The 24,443-nt window shown below is 42.2% G+C and overlaps 1 protein-coding gene across 2 annotated transcripts in view; it reads right to left on the bottom strand.

The window, feature by feature from the left end:
* Window positions 1–22,644, bottom strand: part of pcloa (piccolo presynaptic cytomatrix protein a) — a 58,674-nt gene extending 36,030 nt beyond the window's left edge. For both annotated transcript variants that reach the window (XM_071501926.1, XM_071501927.1), the window contains exons 1-4: window positions 22,132–22,644; window positions 19,058–20,027; window positions 16,378–17,418; window positions 1,784–1,975 (exon numbers count right to left, since the gene is read on the bottom strand). In XM_071501926.1, the coding sequence (XP_071358027.1) occupies window positions 1,784–1,975; window positions 16,378–17,418; window positions 19,058–20,027; window positions 22,132–22,343 (2,415 nt within the window). In that variant the 5' untranslated portion in view covers window positions 22,344–22,644. The remainder of the gene's footprint in view (window positions 1–1,783; window positions 1,976–16,377; window positions 17,419–19,057; window positions 20,028–22,131) is intronic.
* Window positions 22,645–24,443: the final 1,799 nt, after the last annotated feature.

Below are 24,443 nucleotides of genomic sequence, written 5' to 3'. Positions count from 1 at the left end.
CCTCTTTTAATTCCTGCTGGGTCTTGTCAGGTTTACAGACCTCAACATTGTCAGCGTGGTCTACGGGAGACACATTTTCTACAGCCCTTATCAGAGGATGAGGAGCATCTTCTGTGAGTGTTGGCTTCTCTGCTACTGCCTCTGTGTCTGCCTTTTTTTCTACAGTAACTTCATTCTTGACATTAGACACTACACTGTCAGCCTCAAGTTGTTTAGTGATGTCTGTTTGCTCCACATTCAAATCTGTGTTAACTGTAACTGCTGGAGGAACTTGGGATTCATCTGTCTGTGGTTTCTCAGTTGGCTTACCAATTTCTACCCCTTTTGTTTTCTCCTCTTTTACATCTGTAGCTGCAAAATCTGTCTTTGAATCAAGGTGAACGGAAACTTTCTGTGTAACTGCTTCAGGGATCAAGACCGGCTTTGGCTCAGCTGAATTTGTTGTCACTTCTGGAAGATTTTCTGGAGTGGGCTCCACTTTCTCATTATCTGTCAGGGGAGCTGCAGCCTCACTCTGAGTAAGCTTGGGATTTGGCTCTGTTTCTACCTCAGCAGGAACTGTTGTCTTGTCTAAACCTGTATTAGTCAATAGATTTTGCGTCTCACTTTCCAAAGGGACAGAATGGTCCTCTGTTGCATTCACAGAGCTATTCTGTTGTTGCTCAACTGCTGGGATTTCACTGACAGGTGCAATCTGTGCTTGTTCAACATTAGATGGCTCTATTTTAGAGTGACAATGGTCCTCTGTGGCTTTCTCAGAGCTACTCTGCTGTTGCTCAACTGCTGGGATTTCATTCCCAGTTGCACTCTGTGTTTGTTGATCAGAATTAGATGGCTCTGTCTCAGGGTGAGGATGGTCCTCTACTGTTTTCTCAGAGCTACTCTGTTCCTCAACTGCTGGAATTTCATTCGCAGTTGCACTCTGTGTTTGTTGATCAGAATTAGATGGCTCTGTCTCAGGGTGAGGATGGCCCTCTGCTGTTTTCTCAGAGCTACTCTGTTCCTCAACTGCTGGGATTTCATTCACAGTTGCACTCTGTGTTTGTTGATCAGAATTAGATGGCTCTGTCTCAGGGTGAGGATGGTCCTCTATTGTTTTCTCAGAGCTACTCTGTTCCTGAACTGCTGGGATTTCATTGCCAGTTGCATTCTGTGTTTGTTGATCAGAATTAGATGGCTCTGTCTCAGGGTGAGGATGGTCCTCTACTGTTTTCTCAGAGCTACTCTGTTCCTGAACTGCTGGGATTTCATTCACAGTTGCATTCTGTGTTTGTTGATCAGAATTAGATGGCTCTGTCTCAGGGTGAGGATGGTCCTCTACTGTTTTCTCAGAGGTACTCTGTTGCTCAACTGCTGGGATTTCACTGACAGCTGTACTTTGTGTTTCAGGGTGAGGATGGTCCTCTGCTATTTTCTCAGAGCTACTCTTTTGCTCAACTGCTGGGCTTACACTGACAGTTGCACTCTGTGTTTGTTCAGTAGAATTAGATGGCTCTGTCTCAGGGTGAGGATGGTCCTCTGCTATTTTCTCAGAGCTGTTTTGCTGTTGGTCAACTGCTGGGATTGCAGGGACACTCTCAGGTACAACTTCTGAAACCAGAGCTTCTTGTTCAGGATCAATTACAGGCTCAGACATGGGTTCAGGTGCTAGTGGCTGTTTTTGTTCATTTGACTGTGGTGTTTCCTGAGGGGTGCTATCAGGAGGGAGGGCACTAACAGAAAGAGAGGCATCATGATCAGGTGAAATTGATGCATCAGTTGTGGGGATGGTTGTGGGCTCTACCTTGGTCTCAGGAGCAGGTGGGGTTAGGGCTGCTGCATCTACTACAGGTTTGCTATCTACAGCAGCAGGGGTGGTAGAGGGAGCAGGAGCAGGTGGCGGCTTCTTTGGGGAAGCCATGGATGGAGGTGGCTTGTCTCCCAGCTGTCCTGACATGGCTCTTTGGGTCTGACAGTTGAGGCAAAGCCATTCTTTCTGTAAGACAAAGATGTGAAGAAATTGTTAGTAATTAGTGTGAATTCTTAAAATTGGTTCATGCAATATGATCTAAAAATTTTCTCTGAATCCACACAGTGATGTAAAATAAAATGTTTCTACGTAGTTAAAACGTCACTGTGACAAGGCACCAGTGCAATCTTCTATTTCAAGGGAAGCTTTTACATTTATAGGACTTAAGAGATAGGCCCATGCATAATGCATGGTAATGGGACAGGGGTTTACCAAGGCATGTCAGAAGGGGTTTGGTGGCCTGTGCAGACATTTTATGTTGCAGACTCAACAGGAGGACTGTGTTTGGATGTGTATTTGTCATTTTATGATTGTCATGCTTTAAACATAACAATAGAATGTTTGCATATCCTAAACCTGCTTATAACATTGTATAGTCTATTAATTCAATCACTGAAAAACATTCAAGGCTGAAAAGACAGGGACTTTCTGCAGAACAATTGTGCAAGTCAGTGAGCCACAACTGTTTTTTCCCAAGACTCTGTGCTCCTTGAACATCTAATTTAGTTCCAATTACACCTCTAATCACATGCTGAATCCCAGGCCAGGCCAATTTAAGGAATATTTTCAGTGCTGTTTATTCTTCAAGTACAATAATTTGACCTTAATCTCCTCCTTAAAATCACCTGTGATGCATTCCCTGCCCAGATCTTAACAGCGCTGCCACTTGCAATGGAAGAAGAATCATCTCAGAGCACTGCTAAATCTGTCCTGTCATGGCCATCTTGTCTGTGTATATTCCCAGGTACTCACTTAAACACAGGGCTCTAGAGGCTGAAGGCCCTGTTGGGGGCTGTAATTCAAGTGCTGCAGCCATTATTGGAGTTTAATATCCTTTTGCTTGTAGTGGAAATAAAATTGATGATAAACAATTGCATGAGATATGAGAAATAAAAAACTGTAGCTGTGCAAATGCACACACAGAGTAGACGTGTATTATGGGAACCACACACATACACAAACACTCATCTGTCCCACACAGCACTTGGCACACACACTTGGTATACTGTGATTCTCAGAAGAGGTAATAGTCAGCATGTTTCTAACCAGCCTCCACTCTGACGTAAACACCTCATTTGACATCTCACCAGGTGTTCTGTTCTTCTTTGCCCCCCTCCCAACCCCTTGTGAAAGCCTCTGCCTGGATCAACAGCAGGGTTTATGCTAAAATTCCGGCTTCAGAGAAGATCACCTGCATGTTAAGCCATGCGGCAGAAAAACCACTTCTCTCCAAATGTCAAAGCTCAACTCACAGTGAAAAAAAACGAAGACAGGAGGAGGATGGGAGAAGGACTGAGGGAATGTTGTAGCAACACAGTCAAGGGAAATAAGGCATGAGCCACCTTCTTACACTTTATGCTTAAACAGTAGGAAGTGAATGATACACCTGCATACAAATCTCAGTGGCATGTAACAAACTATAAAAAGGCAGCAAAGCATATTTGAGTGTACTTTAGAGATATTTCAGAGTGTATGTGAAACTGTGACTGACATGATGAAAGAAGTGGTAATGAAAGGGATGATTTTAAGGACAGAAGGAAACAGACACATGGACGGAGACCAACGGGAAAAAAAAGGTGCCAGTGCTCCTTCCATCTCTAAGGTTTGCTGCCGTTAGTGAATTGCATTCCCAATTCAACAGAAATCCAGTCAATCCTCAGACATGATGATGGACACAGTACAGATGTGAGTGCATTTGTGTGTGTATGTGTGTATGTGTGTGTGCCAGCGCTATCAACATGACCCCTCCCACTCATCCCTGCTGGGAGGACTTGAGGTGGGAGTTTCTCCAGCTTGACGGCTCTATCAGTTAAACCAGAGAGAGCAGGCACTGAGAGCCAGAGAGATGGCTGCCGATAGGAAATGCTGAAAACCCACTCAGTCAGACAGTCGGTCATCCTTAGCCACTTCAGAGCAAGTCATCACCAACGTTATCAGCACATCACAACAGGCTCTCTTTAAGCTTTTCCAACTGCCTCAAAAACACATGGTCAACATGTTTCCTGCAGCTACTGTGCAGAGCTCACCCCCTCTTTTTAAGTAATTTGGAATAACCTCCAGATATGTTAATTTAACTCACTACTGCTAAGTGGCCATCTCTAAAGTATTTCCTGCCGACATGCCTTACAGCAGTCACCTTGAAAGGCCATCAAGTCATTAAATGTGTTGCTGGCTTTATTTAAAGGTACACAAGCAAACTTTGGCAGCTCCAACTTTAACACCCAGAAACCAATACATTTCAGATGCCTGTGTTTGCCTTTCAAGGTAGCTTGGTTCACGTTATACCTCATAATATAGAGGGATAGGAAAAAGTCTTGCAGCATGCTTTTTCTGTCACTGCTGTTAAGGAGTTGTTTTTTTTTTTTGAATAGTGTGGAAATGTGCTTTGGTATAGCCGCTGGCTGTGTTCATGTTAGCATGTGAACAAACTCACAATAACAAAGCTAACATGCTGATGTTTAGCAGGCAATGTCTACTGCGTTCATCATGTTAGTTTTGGGTGCAAGCATGCTAGCATTTGCTAATTAGCGCACAACTCACAGTACGGTTGGGGCTGATGGAGATGTCTTCAGTCAAATCAAAGCACTGTAAACATTTACCTGCTGATGGTGCTAGTTAAAAAGTTAGAGCATCACTGAAGTCATGATTCATCCTTTGGCGACATGAATGTCTGTACCAAATTTTGTGGCAGCCTGTCTAATAGCTGTAGAGACATTTTTCTCAAAACCACAAAAGTCAATCTCATGGTGGCGCTACAGGAAAGGTCAGGAGATCACTGAAGCCATTGGCATTCATCATCTGGGCGCCATTGAAGGATATCTGTACCAAATTTCATGGCAATCCATCCACTAAAAAACAAACCAGGAAGGAGAAAAAACAGGTTCTCTGCCATAGTTATTAAAATATTTCACCTAAAATAACAATATTTGTCATCTGATGGCCATGAATTTCTGCACTAAATTTTATGACAATGCATTAAATAGTTGTTTCCATCTGGACAAAAAGGGGCGGACCAACTGACTGACCAACCAGCAGACCGCTACTGGCATCCATAAAGCCATGCTGCTAGCTTGGAATTAACTGATTGTGACAAGAGCCAGTCGTTGCAGCTTTAGTTAGAAGTTTTTTTAATGAGGATTGTCTCCTTTAGTCATCAGAGAAGATCTCTCAGCAGCTCCACCACACCCATCACAAATCCACAGGGTCTAAATTAGCGGGGCCGGTACACTTTTGTTTCCTAACATCGCCTAGCAATTAACACTAACGAGACAGGTGTATTTATATAGTATTTATATAAAACAGCAGCTTTCTGCGACTTTCAAATGAATGTGACATGGCTGTTTGTGTCACTCTCTGTCTACTGCGACGAGTTCTGCAAACAGCAGCATGGATGATTCATAAAAGCCAGGGAGTCAGTCACCATTTTACAAGGACGTTTTCCAACCTCACATGTGCTTGGATACCAAAGAGCTGACACACACCAACACCCACAGAGAGGGGTTTGTGACAGTGCTGATGACAGACATATACTATGATGAAAGGAATGAGATACCTTGGAAGAAAATCACAACTCGCTCTCTCTTCCGACATGATACTCAAACAAATACAAGCTCATACATGAATGAATAAGGTCAGATTCGGTGTGAGCGTTTTAAACTTTCAGTCTTTCTCAAACTTTCTCCAAGGACACAGAGAGAAGACAAACCGAAAACCGCAGACAGCAACCAGATATTGAGACAAGATGGGCTGTACCCATGTTCGGTTATTGTTTCCAACTGGGAGTTGGAGTGTTGTGAAGGTCGGTGAAGCGCTTTGATTAAGACAAGGGATCCTACGAGGGTTTTACCCAGCTAAATTTAGACAGAGCCTGGCACAGAGAGTGGGAGAGGTAGAGGATCTAGAGGATGATGAGACAGATGGATAAAGACAGATGAGAGCATGGAGAATGAGAGAGGAAGAGGAAATATTGGGGGGAGGGGGGTGATAGTGGTGTGTGAGACATGGGTAAGAAAAGGATTAGTATTAAACAAAAGATAGGAGGAGAAAAGGAGCATGGTGTAGAGCAGGGAAAGGGTGAAGCAGTGGAAGTGAGGGGGCTTAATCATCATTGGACGTGACTCATCACCAGCTACTGCCAACAGGCTTGACATTATCACCTGGTAAATCTGCAAATCAGTTGCTGGGAAGTCGGAACAAGCTGCCGTTCCTGATGACTGCAAGGGATGACCTTAAAACGTTACAGTGCAGGCTGAAAATTTAGTGGACGTCATTTAGACATATAGAGGTACAGAGTCCAACCCCGCCTAGCTTTTATTGGTAAGTGTTATTTCTCAATTAGGGTTTCATAAATCATTTTGTTTCAAAAACTTAAAAGGAATACTTTTGGGCAATGTGCTCATTTGTTTTCTTGCTAAGACTTGGTGAGAAGATTGATACCACTGGCCAATAGCTGGTCTGGCTCTGTCCAAAGATAAGCATGACAAGCATGCCTGAAAATTCACAGTGATGACAAAACTCCACACCCACCAAATAAAAAATCTAGTATATAAATGATATATATTGATGAATGCTAACAAACACAAACAGCATTTATCACATATTCCATTATCATATGATATGGTCATTTTTATCCTGATAACATTTGCAGCCATTTCTCATAAGGAAATATTCTTTGAAATAAGTAGTGAAAATGGCTTTTCAGACAAACAATGTCCCCAACATGAGATTGAGATTGTGGCTGAGCAACACTGATGTTCAGATGCATCAAAGTCCATGCAAGTTAAGGAAAATACAATATAATCCGTGTATCCTTATATGAATAATAAGGCTGTTGAAAGGGCAGTGTTCTTTCAGCACTGCTTAATTCACCTTTCAGTGCTAAAGCTCTTGCTAAAATTAAAAACTGGAAGTCGCTGCCCTTTTCTCATTGATGAGTGTTGCTGAGTGGCCAACTTAATTATAGTGCACTAGACTGAAAGCAGAACATCACAGCATCAGCTCCTTTGCAAGCCAAAAAAGATCTTTGTCCTAATAAATGTCCCACTGTTATGGATGTTCCCATCTCAGGGTTCAATGTGCTGTATGTACCTTTTCCCACTGATCCCTGCACATGTGTTGATGTAATTCTCATTTAAATCATGAAACTAAATGTTATGTGAGTGGTGATAGCCTTAAGGTTGGAGAGCTGGGCTTGAAACCAACAGACTGTTGGCTTTAATCCCAAAATAAGCAGCAGAATGTGGGCTGTGAAGTTGAATAAATCCAATGCTGCTGTCAAAAAGTCTCTGTAAAAAGGACTTTTAACCATCAGCTGCTTGGAAACCAGCACTAGGGGACTGTGGCTGTACTAGGAAGATCCCAGATGGGTATGTGTGTAACCGAATGCGAGTGAAGCAGAGGGCTGCAGGAAACAGAGAAAGCCTTCTGAGGGACCATTCCCAGGATAAATGAGGGTTGAACAAAAGTTAATTATCCAATTATGTGTACAAATCTTTTACCCGACTCAAACCTGACAGATGACAAACAAGAGCCTGAACGTTTCTGTTCTCTCTTGACAAGAATGTCAGGCTATGTTGCTCCATTGTGGATTGATATTCCCCTGCCAGGTGAATAAATAAGTGCCAGAAGAGAGAACAAGTGTGTGTTCATGTGTGCAAGTCTATGTTTTTAAAGTGGATGTGACACAAAGGAAGAGGTGTGAGACAGGGCCTATATATACTCTGAGCCCAGGGATTAAGGAGCAAGAGACATTTATTTCAGGCCATTTACCGTCTGCATCTGTGTTTGTTTATCCACAACCCACTTCTTAATCTGTCTGCACATGTCTTCTTCCCATCGGAAAGAGAAGGAGTTAAGTTTTGTTTAAGACGCTCACAGATTTTAAGATGGTTTTCTATCCTTCATTAGCGGTCATGAAGTAACTGGTTAAAAAAAAAAACCCTTAGTCATCTTACATATCATATGTTACACAATGGGCACTTTTATTCAAAGAGCCATACAGCAAAATTAATGTGTGCATATTTAGCTAGAGTGGCCACACTGGGAATATAACCTCCACTCCCTGTAATCCTACCTGCTTAACGCTCCACTAATCAATATTTGTTTTTGTATTAACAATGAATCACATGACTACATGTAATGTGAGGCCATTACAGTGATGACACCACAGAAAAGTATCACCAAAATCTGCAAATCTATGCAGCTATTTATCCATTTTCAGTGCAAATTCAAATGTATGTGTCTAAGTCATATAAACTCCATTGTCAGCATGTCATGTTACACATCAGTTTACATCAACTGTAGGTGTGTAGAATCATCATCTGCTGATAAATCTGTTTCCCATTTTTACCACTGGTAAGTTTATCAGTGCAGGTGGACAGACGAGAAGGGGAGAGGAGAGAAAAAAGAAGCCGGACAGAGGGAGTGGGTGGTGGTACTCTCCATTCAGTGTAAAGGTTAGGCTTAATGAGCTGTGGGCTTCAGTTGAACGGAAACATTTGGAGGCTTTCTGTTGTTTGAAGGAGATATGGCGTAAAAAGCAGAAACACACATGGGGAGAAAAGGGGCTGTGTTTCCATTTAACTGTCAAGTAAATTACACACTCGCGTGTTGCAAAACAAAGAATGTTAATTACTGTGGCTGTGTATTCAACAGCTGTGTTTAAATTAACCTGTGAAATAAAAATCTATAATTTATATACACCCTACAACCATGTTCACTACCACAAAGTCATACAACATGTTTTCTATATGTAAATTTGGTATTTCATGTGTTTGACATTTATTGCATACGTGCATGAAATATAATGGAGGATGTACAATGATTTATGTGTGTATTACATATACGGCATATGCAAACAATAAAGTATGTATGCAGAAAAGATATTGTATACAAATTATAATGTATGTGCAAACGCATAACTTTTCAGTCAAGTATCAAGATATAAAAAATAGTTTAGCTTGGTCTTTAAACAACATGCACATAACACTCACAAACCATTATTGTCATCACAACCCAAACTGGCCAATCATGAAGCTGTTATCAATAAACAAGATGCCACTTTTGAATGCCATGATTATATGTGATTGCAACTGAGAAATGTTACATATATCACTAATGTAATAAATGGTAAGTGCTAAATAAAGAAGAAACTAGGACAAGTTTACTTAGGTCACTTTTCTCTAACAGGTGTGAAGGAAAAGACACTAGAAGATCCTCAACAACAAGCAGCTGCATTATTTTATCTGTTTCTATTCATGTAGAAACAAGACGAAGTTGTGATTAAGTACAAGCAAATTTAAAAATTTTTTTTTTTTAATTACATAGACCACACACTGGTCTGGAGTTTAAATTCATGAAAATATGCACAGTTTGATCAATTTGCAACACTGTTTAGCCATTTACAATGAGATATTTTCTTCCGATCGGTCAAGTCTAGTAGCTGCAGAGAATATTTCTACTCTAACAAGCACAACCGATCACAGAGAATCAGAGCGCAGAGTCTAATCAAATCAACACAGCAGCATGCCACACTGAACCACTGCCATGATGAGTTCAAGTGATTTCAAATGATGACTCCCTCCTATACTCTCACAAAATTGTGTATGGCGTGACAATTCTTGAGTCGTCAGATGTTTCTGCTCTGACAGTAGATTCTGCCTATAGGTGCTGTTAATGTGACTCACAGACGCGACTCATGAGCTCTAAAACAAACCACAATAATCAGGTTGTCATCGTCTGCACTGCTCAGGGCAGCATAGGTTGGCATCCATATTCTTTGTGACAATGAATGAAAAAGGGGCAGTTTGAGACTAGGAGCTTGTATATGTTTCTCACAATTTACCAATCCAACCACTGTCCTCCAGCTGCACTCCCTTCACCATTTTTCTGTATTCTCCAATAAACATAAGAGGCACTACTTTAAACACGGCGAAAAAGAAGCTAATCCACTTGCCTCTCAGGTTTTCTAATGGACAAAAATGATTTTGGGAAGTGAAGCCATTTCCTAATCCAGGCTCTGCTGCTGGCCTCACCTATTGAATATCAATTTTATGGAGGAAGTGAGAGTCAGACAATCTATCCATCCACAAAGCCAACTTGCTTTTCAATCCAAATAGATAGAGTCTCTTCAGTCGCTGTGGTGAAGCGTTTGCTGTGGGGGATAGACAGCAGCAACATTCAGGATGTAAATACAGCACCCTGTGCTAACTAGATGAGGCCATTGCCAAGTGTCTGTGTGTCTCCGCCTGCCTGTCCTTGCCTCTCTGTCTCACCAGGGCTGAGTCCTGGCACACACAATGTCTTGGCTTTTTTTCCCCCCTCTTTCTTGGCACCAAAGGCTCAGTGGCTAAAATGTGGCCCTTGCTAAGCATGCAAGCACCAGTAAATAAGAAAGGGGATAATTGGAAATCATTCTGTAGTGGAGCTGGAGTGGGAGCTGAATAAAAAGGAAAAGAAAAGTCAGATTGCAGCGCCTGAGGACAGTGCATTTCAATCGTAGCAATTTCCAAAACAATAGTAAACAATGAAAAGGGTCCTGGACCTTGTAAATATGGACAAATGTTCAGGCAAGACATGCATATAATATCTACAGTATATTCCTATTCATGTAGCAGCATTTGCACAGCCAAATTAGCTAAATTGCCCCCTCCAACAAACAGGCATTCTTTTCCAAAGCACACACACATGCATGCACACAGACACACACACACACACACACACACACACACACACACACACACACACACACACACACACACACATGAATATCTAAAAATACTGTCCATTTCAAGCCTTCTAAGGTGGCCATGTGGGGGACTCTGTGGGTTGCCTGGTGCAGCAGAAAGACCCTTTTAAAGGAGGAAATATAAAAGAGGGAACACAAAAGAGTTATAAAAGAGACTGGAGAGAGAGAGAGAGAGAGGGAGAGAGAGAGAGAGAGAGAGAGAGAGAGAGAGTTGCCCTGCAGTTGCTTGTGTTCTCCCCTTCGTGGCTCTCTTTTGTGGCTGTGACTATTTTTGTACACTTCAGCCCCCTGGGCAAGTAGTGGGAGAGCTGTGAGGCAACGGGACTGTATGGAGCACATATAGACTAACTGGAGTTATACACAAATAGGAAATTAAACTACAGTAAACATCAGATTCCTATAACAACAGGGTTATGCACAAGGGATGTGATATAAAGAAGAACAAATATATTACACAGGCTGAGGTTGAGATTGGGCCTTTACCGTATGTGTGTCTGTGACAATTGGATAATACTTAAGGCTGTGAGCATGCTCTATGTATGCACGTGTGTATGCATGTCCACTGAGCCTTTATCTGCCAGTGCAGACTCAGGAGGGTTCAGAGTGTGGGAGGAGGCATGGGCACGGCCACAGAATAACAATGAGGAAGGAGGACAGAGGAAACACCACGCAGTGAGAGTATATACAACACACATATGCAGTAAAACCTGGTTTTGTCACTTGCAAGGATATTGAATTATCTTTAATTCACTCACTGGCTTCTTCTAACCTTAACTATACCTAGTACATACCAAAACCAAAACCAAATCTGAACTGAACTGAAAGATGAACTTGCCTGCTGTATCAGACAGATCAAAGAAGTGTTTAGCCTAGCAAGAGAACCTGCTAGCCCAGCTCCATCATTTACACAGGTAGGAAAACAATTTAGTCACCTTTCATGTGTTAAAAAAAGCAAGAAAATATATTCTGATATTTTTAGCTGTCACTGCAACACATGTAGCATCTGAAACTTAAAGTGGGTAAGTTTTCTCTGCTGGAAGCAAGTGGTGGTGATTGTCACTTGAAAGGACCTTTGGCTATTGTTGCGTCCTTTTACAGTATTAACTTTAAAGACCATATAGTGGCCTGTAGTCTTGTCATCATTGTGAGATTACCAGTCAGGAAATTACTGTGCCTACCATATCCTCCCATAAATCCACATGTCATTTTCATCTTAATTTTTATCTGGTTCTGTTAGCAAACAACATGTTAATGAGCTTCAGAGATGCTCGTGGGCAGAAGCTATTTTCCCCGTTCCTGGTCGTTGTGCTCAATTAAGGTCACCAGCTGCTGACAGTAGCTTCATACTTAACGTAAAGACATTAATTAATCTCATTTACTTGAGCTGACTCAACTTAATTTCTAATTTTAATTAATTAATTTCACTGATTAGAGTGGACTCAACTTAATTTTTAATAGAATTAATTAATTTCACTTTATTAGAAAGACATTCACTCAATAAAGTGAACTTATAGTCAACTTATAATTCATTTTAATAAAAGAATCAAGTTAAGTCAACTCAATTAAGTGAAATTAATTAAGTAAAAATGTATGTTAACTCAATAAATTGAAATTAATTAATTTAAAAGCAAAAATTAAGTGACTAAGTCAATTAAGTGAAATTAAATCAAAATTAAAATTCAACTTGAGTCAACTCAAATAAGTGAAATTGATTAATTTAACTTAAGTGAAATTAATTACTTTAGATAAAAAATTAAGTTGAGCCAACTCAATTAAATTAAATTGAGTCAATCAATTAAGTGAAATCAATTAATTTTAATGTAAAATTAAGTTGAGTCAACTCAATTAAATTAAGTTGAGTCAACTCAATTAAGTGAAATTAAATAATTTAGAATTAAGTTTAGTCAACTTAATTAAATTAAGTTGAGTCAACTCAATTAAGTGAAATCAATTAATTTTAATGTAAAATTAAGTTGAGTCAACTCAATTAAGTGAAATTAATTAATTTAGCTAAAAGAAATTAAGTTGAGTCAACTCCATTAAATTGAGTCGACTCAATAAAGACACATATATCACATATATATATATGTGGTTCAATATGTTTTAGATTTAGGTAGAGAAAGATCTAGTTATTCTTGGTCTAGGTGATACAGGATGTAGCTCACTGCTCTGCTCTTATCTGGATACTTTGATTAGTGCTTGTTAGCAAAGTGGTGCTGCTCCCATCTTATGTAAGACTTCTCCGACAAGCACACTCATTACTGACAGGGGCAACATGACATGGAGCATGAGCTATGGTAACATTGCTGAGCAGCACTAGACCCAGACACACATTTATAGATTTCCCTGCATCAAAGTGAGTTATGGTGAGAAAAGCAGAGGGATAGCACTACTAAAGGAGAGTTTAAATACTGTATTTAAAAGGAGAATAAACACCAAAAAAACCACAGGCATTAAGTGAGTTTTCTGTATGTCTTATAAAGTTAGGTAAATATTAAAGGTTACGGAGAAACAAGACATAAAACTGAGGGAAATGATATAGATATTCTGAGAAAAATCTGAGGGAAAAAATTGAAGGCTGTGCTGGAAAGGAAGGAGGAAAGCAAGAGAGAAACCATTAAGGTGAGTGCTGCTCCTCCTGAGGTGCCTATTTTTCTCGACTCCTATTGATGGGGATTAAGCACAGACACCTGAGTCTAGGATCAAGCCTCGATAGAAATGACAGGCTTCCTGTTGCCCTTTAAATCCTTTTAGGAAACAGAGATTACATCTGAACAAGCACACGTGTTGACACACTGTATGCATGCACGCTCACCATACAGTAATTCAATAGAAAGACATACAGAAATGTAGTTAAATAGACCCCAAAGAGCCTAAATTCTCATATGTGTGCAAGCATACTGTCGTGATGAAAAGTTATTCAAACAAGCAACACACCTACAGTGCGCAAGCTCACACCGACCTGCCTAGTCTACACCATACTCAATAACTCAACAATCTCGCAACATACTGTTCAGTACACACACACACGCACATTTACAGACACACACTCTGACCCACTCACATGCGTCAGCAAACGGACCCTTGCTGACAGCCAACATTATGACAGCGAATGACACAGAAGCGAGGCACAGTACGTAGGGGGTAGATGACTCAACCAAGGTGTTGCATATGTGTGTGTGTGTGTGTGTGTGTGTGTGTGTGTGCGTGTCTTCTACAGCATATTCCACAAGGTACTACTTCAACCAAATCCTACTATTTTCACTGAATTATTAAACTTCATTTAGTCCTGCATGAGTCACAAATGATTCATTATTCTTGTACCAGTGTCTAGCTCCATCATTCTTAAAAACAAAACTGAGCTAGCGATTCTGGCTTTCAGAGATGTTGTTAAAAGGACTCATCTATATCCAATTAGAGCATCAGAGGCTTGGATGCCCATCTCTCAAGCATAATTACATTTTTTCCCCATGCTTGGCCTCAATTAAGTGATTGTGCAGTTCAGCTCCTCATTATCCCAGCATGGATGTGCAATTAAGTTAAATTCCTGAACTTAAACGAACTTGAGACTTTTTTAGCCCTGTCATCACTGTAAACAAATGGCGGCCATCTTGTTTTGGAATGCTAACCCTGGGGTATGGCACAATTTAATTAACAGTATCATACATTAATTACTGCATGACATCAATATTTTTGTGATAATTCAACTACACACAACTAAATTAAGGGCATGGAAGATCAAACTATAAACTATACATTTGAGCTCTTCCAGTCCAGGATACATTTTGGCAGTTCAAGTAGCCTGACATTCAGGAAATATATCAATTCCTTTTCTTGCAGAGAGTTAGATGAGGCTATTGATACCAGTCTAACTCTGTGCGGCGTCTGGTTCAGTCCAAAGATAACAAAATGAGTCTACCAGCACCTCAAGTTCACTGGTTAATCTGTACAAAAATCTATAAATCAAGACGCCGTTTTAACGGTGGTTATGTGCCAGACTTCAGGAAGTTACTGCTCCAAGCTAAGAAATAGCACTTTCCTCATTTTCCAGTCTTTATGCTAATCCAAGCTAACAGGCTGCTCGATGTAGCTTTATGTTTTATGGACAGATATGAGAGTGGTATCAATCTTCTAATCTAACGCTAACCCGCCAGAAAGCGAATAAGCCTAAATGTCAAACTCTTCCTTCAAAAGTTCACAGACAGCACTGTACATTCTCACATTGACTCATACTCATACTGAGAGAAAGTAAAGGGAAGTATATATTTCTTAGAAATCAATATTCTTTTGTGACATACATAAAATTTAGCAGCTCCTGTACAGTGGTGGCGGATTTCACTTCCAGCTTAGATCCAGTCGCGGTTACAGAAGGCTCCTCAGAGAGCCAGAAATACACAGCAGATTACCAAAGACACCTTTAAAGTACAAGCTAACAAAGCAGCTAACACGTGAAGCCAGGATAGAGCTGCTGGCTGTCGAACACGTGATTGTGGCCCAAATCACATGACCATGTCAAGAGGATATAATCAAACATCCTACTGTAAATGACCTATAGCTTTCGTTCATTTAACTATGCATGGCTTCTAATTTTCAATGAATGTGAAAAAACTGTTATGAGTGATGCAGTGTATAAATAATAACTAGGATAGTTCACAAGGAATAATAAGTGGGTGTAATGTAGCATATATATAGTGTATAGGTAGTAATGTGTTTTGCCTGCATGCTGAGAAACCACTCAACCGATAGCACTTTTTGGCCTCCGTCCCCATAATATACTGATCCTCCACCGTAGAGCACCATCTGCTCTGTGGAACTCAACACATAGTCTTGTGATGGTGACAACACACAGCGGTAACACCAGCAAACCGGTCCCCACACCTCGGGAGATAAGCAGGCCAAAAGTGTTTGGTTTCCACGTCATCAGTAGGAAAGCCAAGACAATGAATGGGCACACTCACATACAAACATGCTCCAGCAAACATGTATGCATATTTTCATATTTTCATAAATGCATGTGTCTGATTTCAGATTTTTTTTTTTTTTTTTTTTTAAATACTGTCAATAAGATGAAAGTTGTGCATAAAGTTCTGGGTAAAAAAAACACACACACAGACTGCGCACACAAATGCACACGGTATTGAGTTTCAGAGTCAAGTGTCAATTGTTTGAAGTGCTCTTTGATGATGAGTCGCCCATTTAAACAACCTAATTTATCTTCACATTTCTGGCTGCCCTCTCCACTAAAGAAAGCTTGATAGTAACGAGGCTGGCATTTTAAAATGCAGCATAATTGACCACATCCATTCATTCAGTGGTCAAACATGTGCAAATGTCATTAAAGTATCTATTTGGGGTGAACTAATGTACTTAGTAGAACTAATAACATGCTATACTCATTTTAGAGTACTTTGCTAGATGCTTGTGGGAAAAACGCACAGCTGAAAACTCCTAATGCCGCTCCTGATGGTATCTCTACAGTGACCTATTTCAATGAAACATCTAGAGGATGTTTGCGTTCTATTTATATATGACAGAATGCATAAATTACCGGTAGGTGCAGTGTGTTGAAAGCATGGGAAGCTGTGGGGCTTAAGAGAACTGCAACAATAATAAGGTTTCTTACCTCTCCTAAGTGGGGAGTAGGATTGAATCCACACAGATTGCACACCGTCTTCTTGCACTCGGTGCAGAGGCTGAAGTTGGGCGTGTCTGATGATCCGATGTTCAGCTCTACATTACAGAGAGGGCAGCTTTCCTTGGTTGTTGAGGCTGGGGCAGGTGCAGGTGCAGGTTTGGCTGCTGGGGCCTTCTCTTCCTTCTCCACAGAAATGGTTCTGGGAGGTTTCTTGGATTTGGCAGGTGGGGTGTCAGGAGCAGAGTCCGAATCAGGGGGCGATCCAGGCGCAGAGAAGGGGGAGTCAGGTGGTGAGCCGGGGCCTGAGTCAGGAGGGGAACCTGGTCCAGAGTCAGCAGGGGAGTCTGGCGGTGACCCAGGTGGAGAATCCGCTGCCTTTTCGTCCTCTCCAGTGACAAGATTAGTGGCTGAACTCAAGAGAGACGATCCAAAGCTAAACATCTGAGAAGCAGCAGCGGGAGGTTTTGCGGATTCTGTCAACCCTCCAAAACCTCCAAACAACTTCCCAGTCACTGACTCCTCCTGTTTTGGCGGACCCTGTGCTTGAGGCTTCGACGTTTCCATCAAACCACCAAAACCACCAAACAGCTTCCCTGTAACGGAATCGGCAGCTTGTGAAGCAGCCGCAGGAGGTTTAGCCACATCTGTCAGGCCTCCCAAACTGATACCTCCTAATCCCCCAAAGAAGCTGGACTCCTGTTTGGCTTTAGCTGGGGACTGCTGGGGAGTTGACTTCTGCTGAATGGGACGACCTGTCTTGGGGTCAATTCTGGGGGATCCTACTGAGGAGCCCGGCGAAAGCGGCCCTGGAGAGGTGGGACCTGGGGATTTCTGCCTAGGTGTAGTTGGTGGTGTTAACCCTGGGTCGGTGGTACTCTGCTGCTTTATCAGCAGCTTGCCAGGCTTGCCAGGTGCTTGTCTCTGAGGAGAGGGTGGGGCCGAGCCTTGTTTGGGCTTCGTCATGCCAGGGGGATCCATACCTCCCATCGCTCGCTGCATCTGGCAGTTCAGACACAGCCACTCTTTACCCTGTGCATCAAACAAAAGATGGGTTAGATTTGACTGGAAACAATTTCCACACTGTTGTGAGCACAGACACTGATGGCATGTGTAATTACAGTACATATGCAAGCAGGCATAACCAATTAAACCTCTAAAATAACCATTTTTCCATCTTTTTCTTTGTCATAAAAAAAAGACAAATTCAGAGACATGTCTATTAATTAGTGTTTCAAATGATGCTGAATCCTGTTTTCCCCAGTCTAATTGACGTCTTTATAGCATAAGAGAATTCAAATCTGGCAGCAGCCACATAAATACTAATCAGTCACTGGATATTAAAATTCAAACAATATTGACATTTTTGTGAATTTTACATATCAAATGTTTGTTTCTAATTAAATTAAAAGAAAAATATACTATTTTTACATGAATATTTCACTTCAGCAATAAAAAAGCCTGTAAAGCTGTGGAGTATTTTCATCGGACTGATAGCAGGCAGGCAACTATTATTCTTGTATCGATGCCTTTTATTCATCCCTTTATCAGAGGTACTGTATATGTTAAGACCATGATAAACTGTTGCATTTCATTGTCTTTGTCATGACCACAGTATGTCTCGACATCTGTTTCCACCATGGTCTTTGTTTAGTGTCTGGATATGGCCTTGATTTCCAGTGTGTGCAAACCGCAGTGTTTAAAAGAGCCAATATTGACAGTCTGATCACTATCTAGAACAAAACAGTGTGTGTATTTTTGTGTGTAATGGTACTTATTGCATATAATGTAAACAGAGATGAGGTCAATTCAACCAACCTAAAACATACACTACAGTATAGTAAACTGTTACTGCAAACAGCATTAAACTTGTAGAGACCTTATTCGGATTCAAAATCAAAGAAAATCCACTTCCTGCATTGATCAGTCTGCTGAAGAATTGACCCCGATTGCATATTAATGAATCCCAAGGAGATGCTCAAGCAGTCATTTTGGTCTGCTGTAATCATGGCCCACCAGTGTTTACCGTCCATGTGTGACTGAGTGTCCTCACTGGCTGGCACAGCATCTTCCTGTGGCCATGACATGAGTCACCTTGATCAACATTCCCTGGGTCCATATGGTCCCTCTGTTCCTCAAATCATGTGCCACTCTTATGAGATGCATTCCCTCTGCCAGGCTCAGAGAATAGCAATATGCTGCTCCAATTGGATTCAACTATACTGTAAAAATGTGCATCCTAACAAATTATTTGGTCTAACTTAGCATGCTGCATGCTTATTGCTTTATAAGTACTGAAATATCCTAACCTTCAATCATTTCCAATTCAGTTTGACCGTTTTTCATCTTTCATTTCCTCTGTGCATATATCACAGAGTCATTTCATGATGCTGATTAGACTAAAAACTACATTTTAAGTCTGAATAATAGATTTAATTTGTTTTTTTAGCTTATTTTGCAGTGTACAGAGAACAGTGACAGGATGATTTGATATTTCACACACAATTTAATAATGTGTGGCCTTTCCCATCCTCTGCCATCTATAACGTTGATACAAAATACTCAGGCTACATCAGTGTAACACATTATAGGATATTTCTGAAGTCACAGTTAAAGTAAATTAAATAAGCAATACAAAACAAAACAAAAAAGAAAGTAATCACTTTCTTACCGCTGAGTCTGGGGGGCTGAACCCACAGAGGCTGCAGACCTGGTTTTTACACTCAGTGCAGTTATTGTAATTAGGCGGGTCCTTAGACCCGGTGTTCAGCTGGGTCGTCTTGCACAGTGGACAGAGTCCACCTCCTGTCTTTCCAGGCCCCTGCTGACCAGGAGGCCCTCCGCTCTTAGCTGGCTCCCCAGGATGACCCCCAGGGCCGGGCGGGCCTTGCTGCTTGGGTCCAGGCTTTCCAGGTCCTTGCTGTGGGGGGCCACCTTTTTGTGGGGGAGGGCCTCCCTGTTTGACTCCTGGACCTGGCGGGCCTTGACCTGGTTTGGGGGCATGTTGTCCAGGGGGTCCTTGGCCTGGTGGTCCCTGACCTTGCCTGGGGGCCTGCCCAGGGGGTCCTTGACCAGGAGGACCCTGGCCTGATTTGGGCCCCTGCCCTGGTGGCCCCTGACCTTGCCTGGGTCCCTGCCCAGGGGGTCCCTGCCCTGACTTTGGCCCCTGCCCAGGGGAGCCCTGACCCTGTCTCTGGGGTCCTCCCTGTTGTGGTCCCCTTGGACCTGGCCCTTGCTGGGGGCCCTTCCCTGGTGGCTTTCCTCCCTGCTTGGACTCTGGTGCTGCAGGTGCATCTCCCTCCTCCTCATCCCCAAACAGTCCAAACTTCGGGATGTTGACATTGTCGCCCATGGAGGATATGGAGGAGGAGACAGAGGAGGTCATAGATGACACAGCACTGAGGGGATTGGCCCCACTGAGGAAGCTGGAGCCGAACATGCCGGATGACTTGGTTTCGGGGTCTTTTGGCTCCTGCCGGAATCTGGATTCAAAAAGGCTGAGGGATGAAGGGCTGCGGCCAGGTGTGGGCTTACCAGGTGGACCCTGGTTGAAGGCGTCTACAGTTCGGCTCTTACTGAGACCTGTAGGGCCCCTGGAGGCCCCTACCTGCTGGGAACGCTGGGCATCAGATTCTGAAGGTCTGGAAATGAGAAAAAGAACACAGAGATTTTGAACACAGACCTGATTGTAAACCTGACTTTAAAATCTGGATAGCTCTGAATATATTCTTCAGCTCCTTGTTAACTTGTGATGGTAATTTGTTTGGTGATGTTCAGCGGAAATAAAAACCACAAAGACTTATGAGAAACTACTGTCTCTGCTGAATTATTCACTTTTAACCAGGATTTAAAGACTCAGATCAAACACACTCAGTCACGTTCGCCAAAACAATACTTTTATGCCTGGCCATATAAAGCATGTGACAAGAAACAACCACATAGACAATACAAACTAATGGAAAAAGAAAATTGCTTCTCTTTTCTAAAAGGTGTATTATATTGCAACACACGGCGTTATTAATGCTTTCAACTTATTTGCCATATTGCCAGGAGCATCATTGAGCTAATAATAAAAGTTAAGACCATGGCGCTAGCTCTCAGGCCCTTTCAACACATCAGTGAACACAAAATGTGTAGCCAGCAGCCCCGGGGTGAAGCTGACAGGATAGTGAAAACCACTGAATGACATGGAGAGTAGATCATTCAGATAGAGAGGGAAATGTGCGGCTCCATGGGGGTAAGCTGACACGTCTTTGTTAGCTCAGGCTGAGAGGCAACGTACACAACCCACACACACTGCCAGGCCAAAGCATGAGAGCCAACAGGACCCTTAGAGAAAAGCATCAACGGACTCATTGGATAATGTTTGTTCTTTTATGATGATTCATGTATGCAACATTATAAAGGTACTGGTTTGCTGCTGTTGTTTTAAAGTCCCTGCTTCTGCTATATTTCAGAGACAGATTACCTTTCCAGAAAGAAACTTTAACACTGTAAAGAACACAGCATCTAATTATTTTTTTTTTTTACAATGACTAATACATGACTTTATAGGGTAAGTAGTAGTGTTGCAATGATCCTCTGCAGAGTGGATTTCAGCACCACGGACAGCGACCAGACTTTCATTCACTCAGCCGCTCCAACAGCAGAGCATGAAATCTGACTTTTAAATAAAACAATCAGAAAGCAGCAGGGGGGACGTCTACGAGTGATGCCATTAACGCTGCCGTTCTATTTATAGTCATATTAATATTGATGCCCCCCCCCCCATCACTAGCTCAGATATAAATAACAATTCTTCCCCCAGTTGGAGCCAATTAGCAGCACTGCACATTATCCCATTCTATTTGATATCGAAGAATCTTTCACGATTACATAAATAAAACTGAAAATCGGATGCATACTGGGACTGGAAGCAGAATGTTTTCACTGGCAGCTTTCTACCACCACCCACAATAAACCAGACCCCCCCCCCCCCCCCCCCTCCTCCTCACACAACCGATTAAAATCCAATTTAGGCGAAATTCTGGAGGAGATATTTTTAACTGATTAAAAAAATAAATAAAAAATACAGATCGGATACACGGCTGATAAAGGTGTGAATTGGTTTGACTGGGTGTTAAGGCGTCGTTCTGATGGGGGGGGGGGGGGACACTGGGCACGACTGATTTTCTTACCCAGCAGGCATTTCGAAAATTTCGCACAAATACTGGAGGTGTGTCTCTTACTCTCTGATCTCACGCAGAGACACAAACCGCGGACGCTGACACACACGACCGAGCCATTCAGACTCGTCCTTTAAAAACATGAAATCTCTGAGGATCGTCGTTTGCAGTCAAGTGGTTAAAACAAGGTTTGTGCCTCCTGTGGAAAAAAATAAAATCCAATATATATACACAACGTTCAAAGCGGAAGCCTATCAATAAAACGTGCCCAAGCCAATATCAGAGCCAGCATGCATGTGATGGAGAAGACAGCAGTCTTCTTCAGCCATGCCTGATGCTCCTGATACTCCACTACAGAGAGCCCAGAGAACGGGGTCGTTTTCTTGGTGCGGTTGGGAGGATTTCAGATGGGCGTGAACGGGCTCCCTGCCTCCTTATAGCATCTTTCCAAATGAAGCTGCACACAACCACAACACATCCACTCGTTCCGCTCTCACGTCTCACGATCTGTTTACGGTGGATTTTTTTTTTTTTTTAAATGGATTTTTTTTTTTAAACTGCTCTTTAAAAAAAGCCCTGCCTTCGTGCAGCTGCTGCGCCTCCGGGCTGCCTGCCTTGCGCCCTTGACATCGCCGCGGCGAGATGCCTCCTCTGCTCCTCGCTGAGTTCACTCAGGTTGACCGGAGTCCCATCAGAGACCCGGACAAAGCCGCCTTTCCCGTCAGGTGCCAGCCCCTCCGGTAGCCCAGACGGCGGCCCTTCGCCTCCTTCCAGGCTCGCTTCGTTCCCCATGATCGACCCCTCCCGTCCCCTGTATTCGGATCAATGCGCGATCCGAGCTTCTTCGCGTTTTTATCTCCAAAGTGCGCGGCGAAGACGGTGTTCCTCGGTGTGTCGGAGCATCTCAGATGATTCTTTTTTCACTGGTTCCTTCCTTTCCCTGTCTTGTCATTCCAGTCCCATCATTTCTCCTTGTTTTTCTCTGTCGCGCATCTCTGCAGCTGCACACCACAGTCACCACTGTTTTCCGTCAGGGGGTCTCCACTTTACTACTGCTCACAACCACAGAAGACGGTTTCCGATAGATTTTACAAAATAAAATCCTAATTAACTGCCATGAGTGTGTGTGTTTTCATTTTTTTTTTTACACCCTACACAACATAATGCGGAACCAAAAATGAAAAGGCAAATTAAAAATCTTAATATTCCTTTACATCAAACCCCACAAAGAAGAGGCCAAACATAGTAAATACATTTAAAAAATGAGTCTGTTAGGCCTCACTTTAAAAAAATCTGACATGAATTCTTATTTTGTTACGCCACCATAGGACTTAATTTTAATCCCCCACCCCCAATAAGATTTTAAGGCTTTTATATTGAAGTCTAAATTGTCTCACTTCCGCTCCTTCTGTGTAACCCTGGTTATCTTAACGCACATTCTCCATCAGCCTCTCTGCTCTCCTGCTCACCGCGCATGTTCCGCCTCTGACAGGTGATCAGAAGACATCAGCGAAGGAAAATGTGTTTTTAAAGGGGACCGACTCCACTAAACATGTCTGGTTGGATTGTTTAAAGAGTCGAGGGTGAGTGGAGCACAGAGGACAGGTGGGGTCCTTGGTGCTTTCATTTTAGTTCTTTATTCTGGTTCTGATTTTAAAGGAGATAAAACCAAAGGAAACAATTGTAAATAATGTTTATGGGTCAAGTGTCAGGGGCGAAAGGCCTGTGGGAGTTCATATATATTGTATGAACACACACCGCATACAAAGCCTCTCAGCGCTGTAATATTCCTGGAGTAGAAAATAACAATAATAAGTAACTCGCAGGACTGGCTATTCAGGTACGAGAGCAACAACAAACATTGAAGCTGTTAGAATCCAAAGGATCTGATATTAGGGAACAGCGCTACCATAAAATATTCAAAAACATAAATAAAGACGCCTGTGAAGGGCTTCAGATGTTTCATAACATGAATAATCTCCCATATGCTTTGTTTTTTTATTCAGTCGGCAGTTGGAAGATGTCTCATCTCATGTGTAATTCTTCATATTCTCAACGTGCAGCTGAAGGCTGAGGGAAAATCAGGTTGTCTGTAGCCAGATAAATCACGGTGAATTCTTTATCTCCTCTCCTACTGTGAAGAATTGATTGCTGGTGTTATCATGGAGAACACTGCAAGTGATCAAATGAGCGTAATAAAAGAAGAAAGCCTCGTAATGAAAGGAGAGAACAGAGCACAGAGGCTGGCGTGTGTCTCACACCTAGCAACATCACACACCAGTATAAATAATAACGCGCTTTCATTGCACCAGCCCACAAAACAAACCTACAGTATATTTAGCCCCACTGTACAGAGAATATGCACAGCCAGCCACCACATCCAGCGAGTGGGATATTAAAACGTGTCGGTTCCACTGTACATCAAGCAGATGTGCTGCGATATGACAGCGAGTGCTCATTTGCTGTGTTGTCTGTGGAGCTCTGGGGCAGATGTGTCCTGGATGCACCCAGCTCAGAGCCCTCAGTACCTGGGCAGGGATGGAGGGGAAGACTGGGTGACTAGTCAATACTTACTCTGTTTGCCCCTGCTACATAGAAATGCTTCTGAATAAAAAGCATGAAGGGCCATGTGACACTACAGATCATCATTTAAACCACATTTTAGATGTGATGACAGCCCCTGTAAGTGGGATGTTAGATACTAGTCGATCCTCTACTTATCTTTGCTGTTGGGTGTTTTGACTCAACAAGCCTCCACAGAAAAGTTTCATTTTATGATTTTGGTTCAAAAATGATAGTGACAAAAATAGTGAAATGGAAATTATTATGATTTGCTAAAGGAATAACATTCTTATTTGCTGGATTGCCAAGAGGTAGATGAGCGATTCAAAA

The sequence above is a fragment of the Trachinotus anak genome, unplaced genomic scaffold, assembly GCF_046630095.1.
Source record: "Trachinotus anak isolate AG129_WGS33_773 ecotype Australia unplaced genomic scaffold, CSIRO_AGI_Tana_v1 ptg000018l, whole genome shotgun sequence".
Lineage (NCBI taxonomy): Eukaryota > Metazoa > Chordata > Actinopteri > Carangiformes > Carangidae > Trachinotus > Trachinotus anak.
The sequence above is the reverse complement of the archived record's forward strand: the minus strand, read 5'-3'. Positions and strand labels throughout refer to the sequence as shown.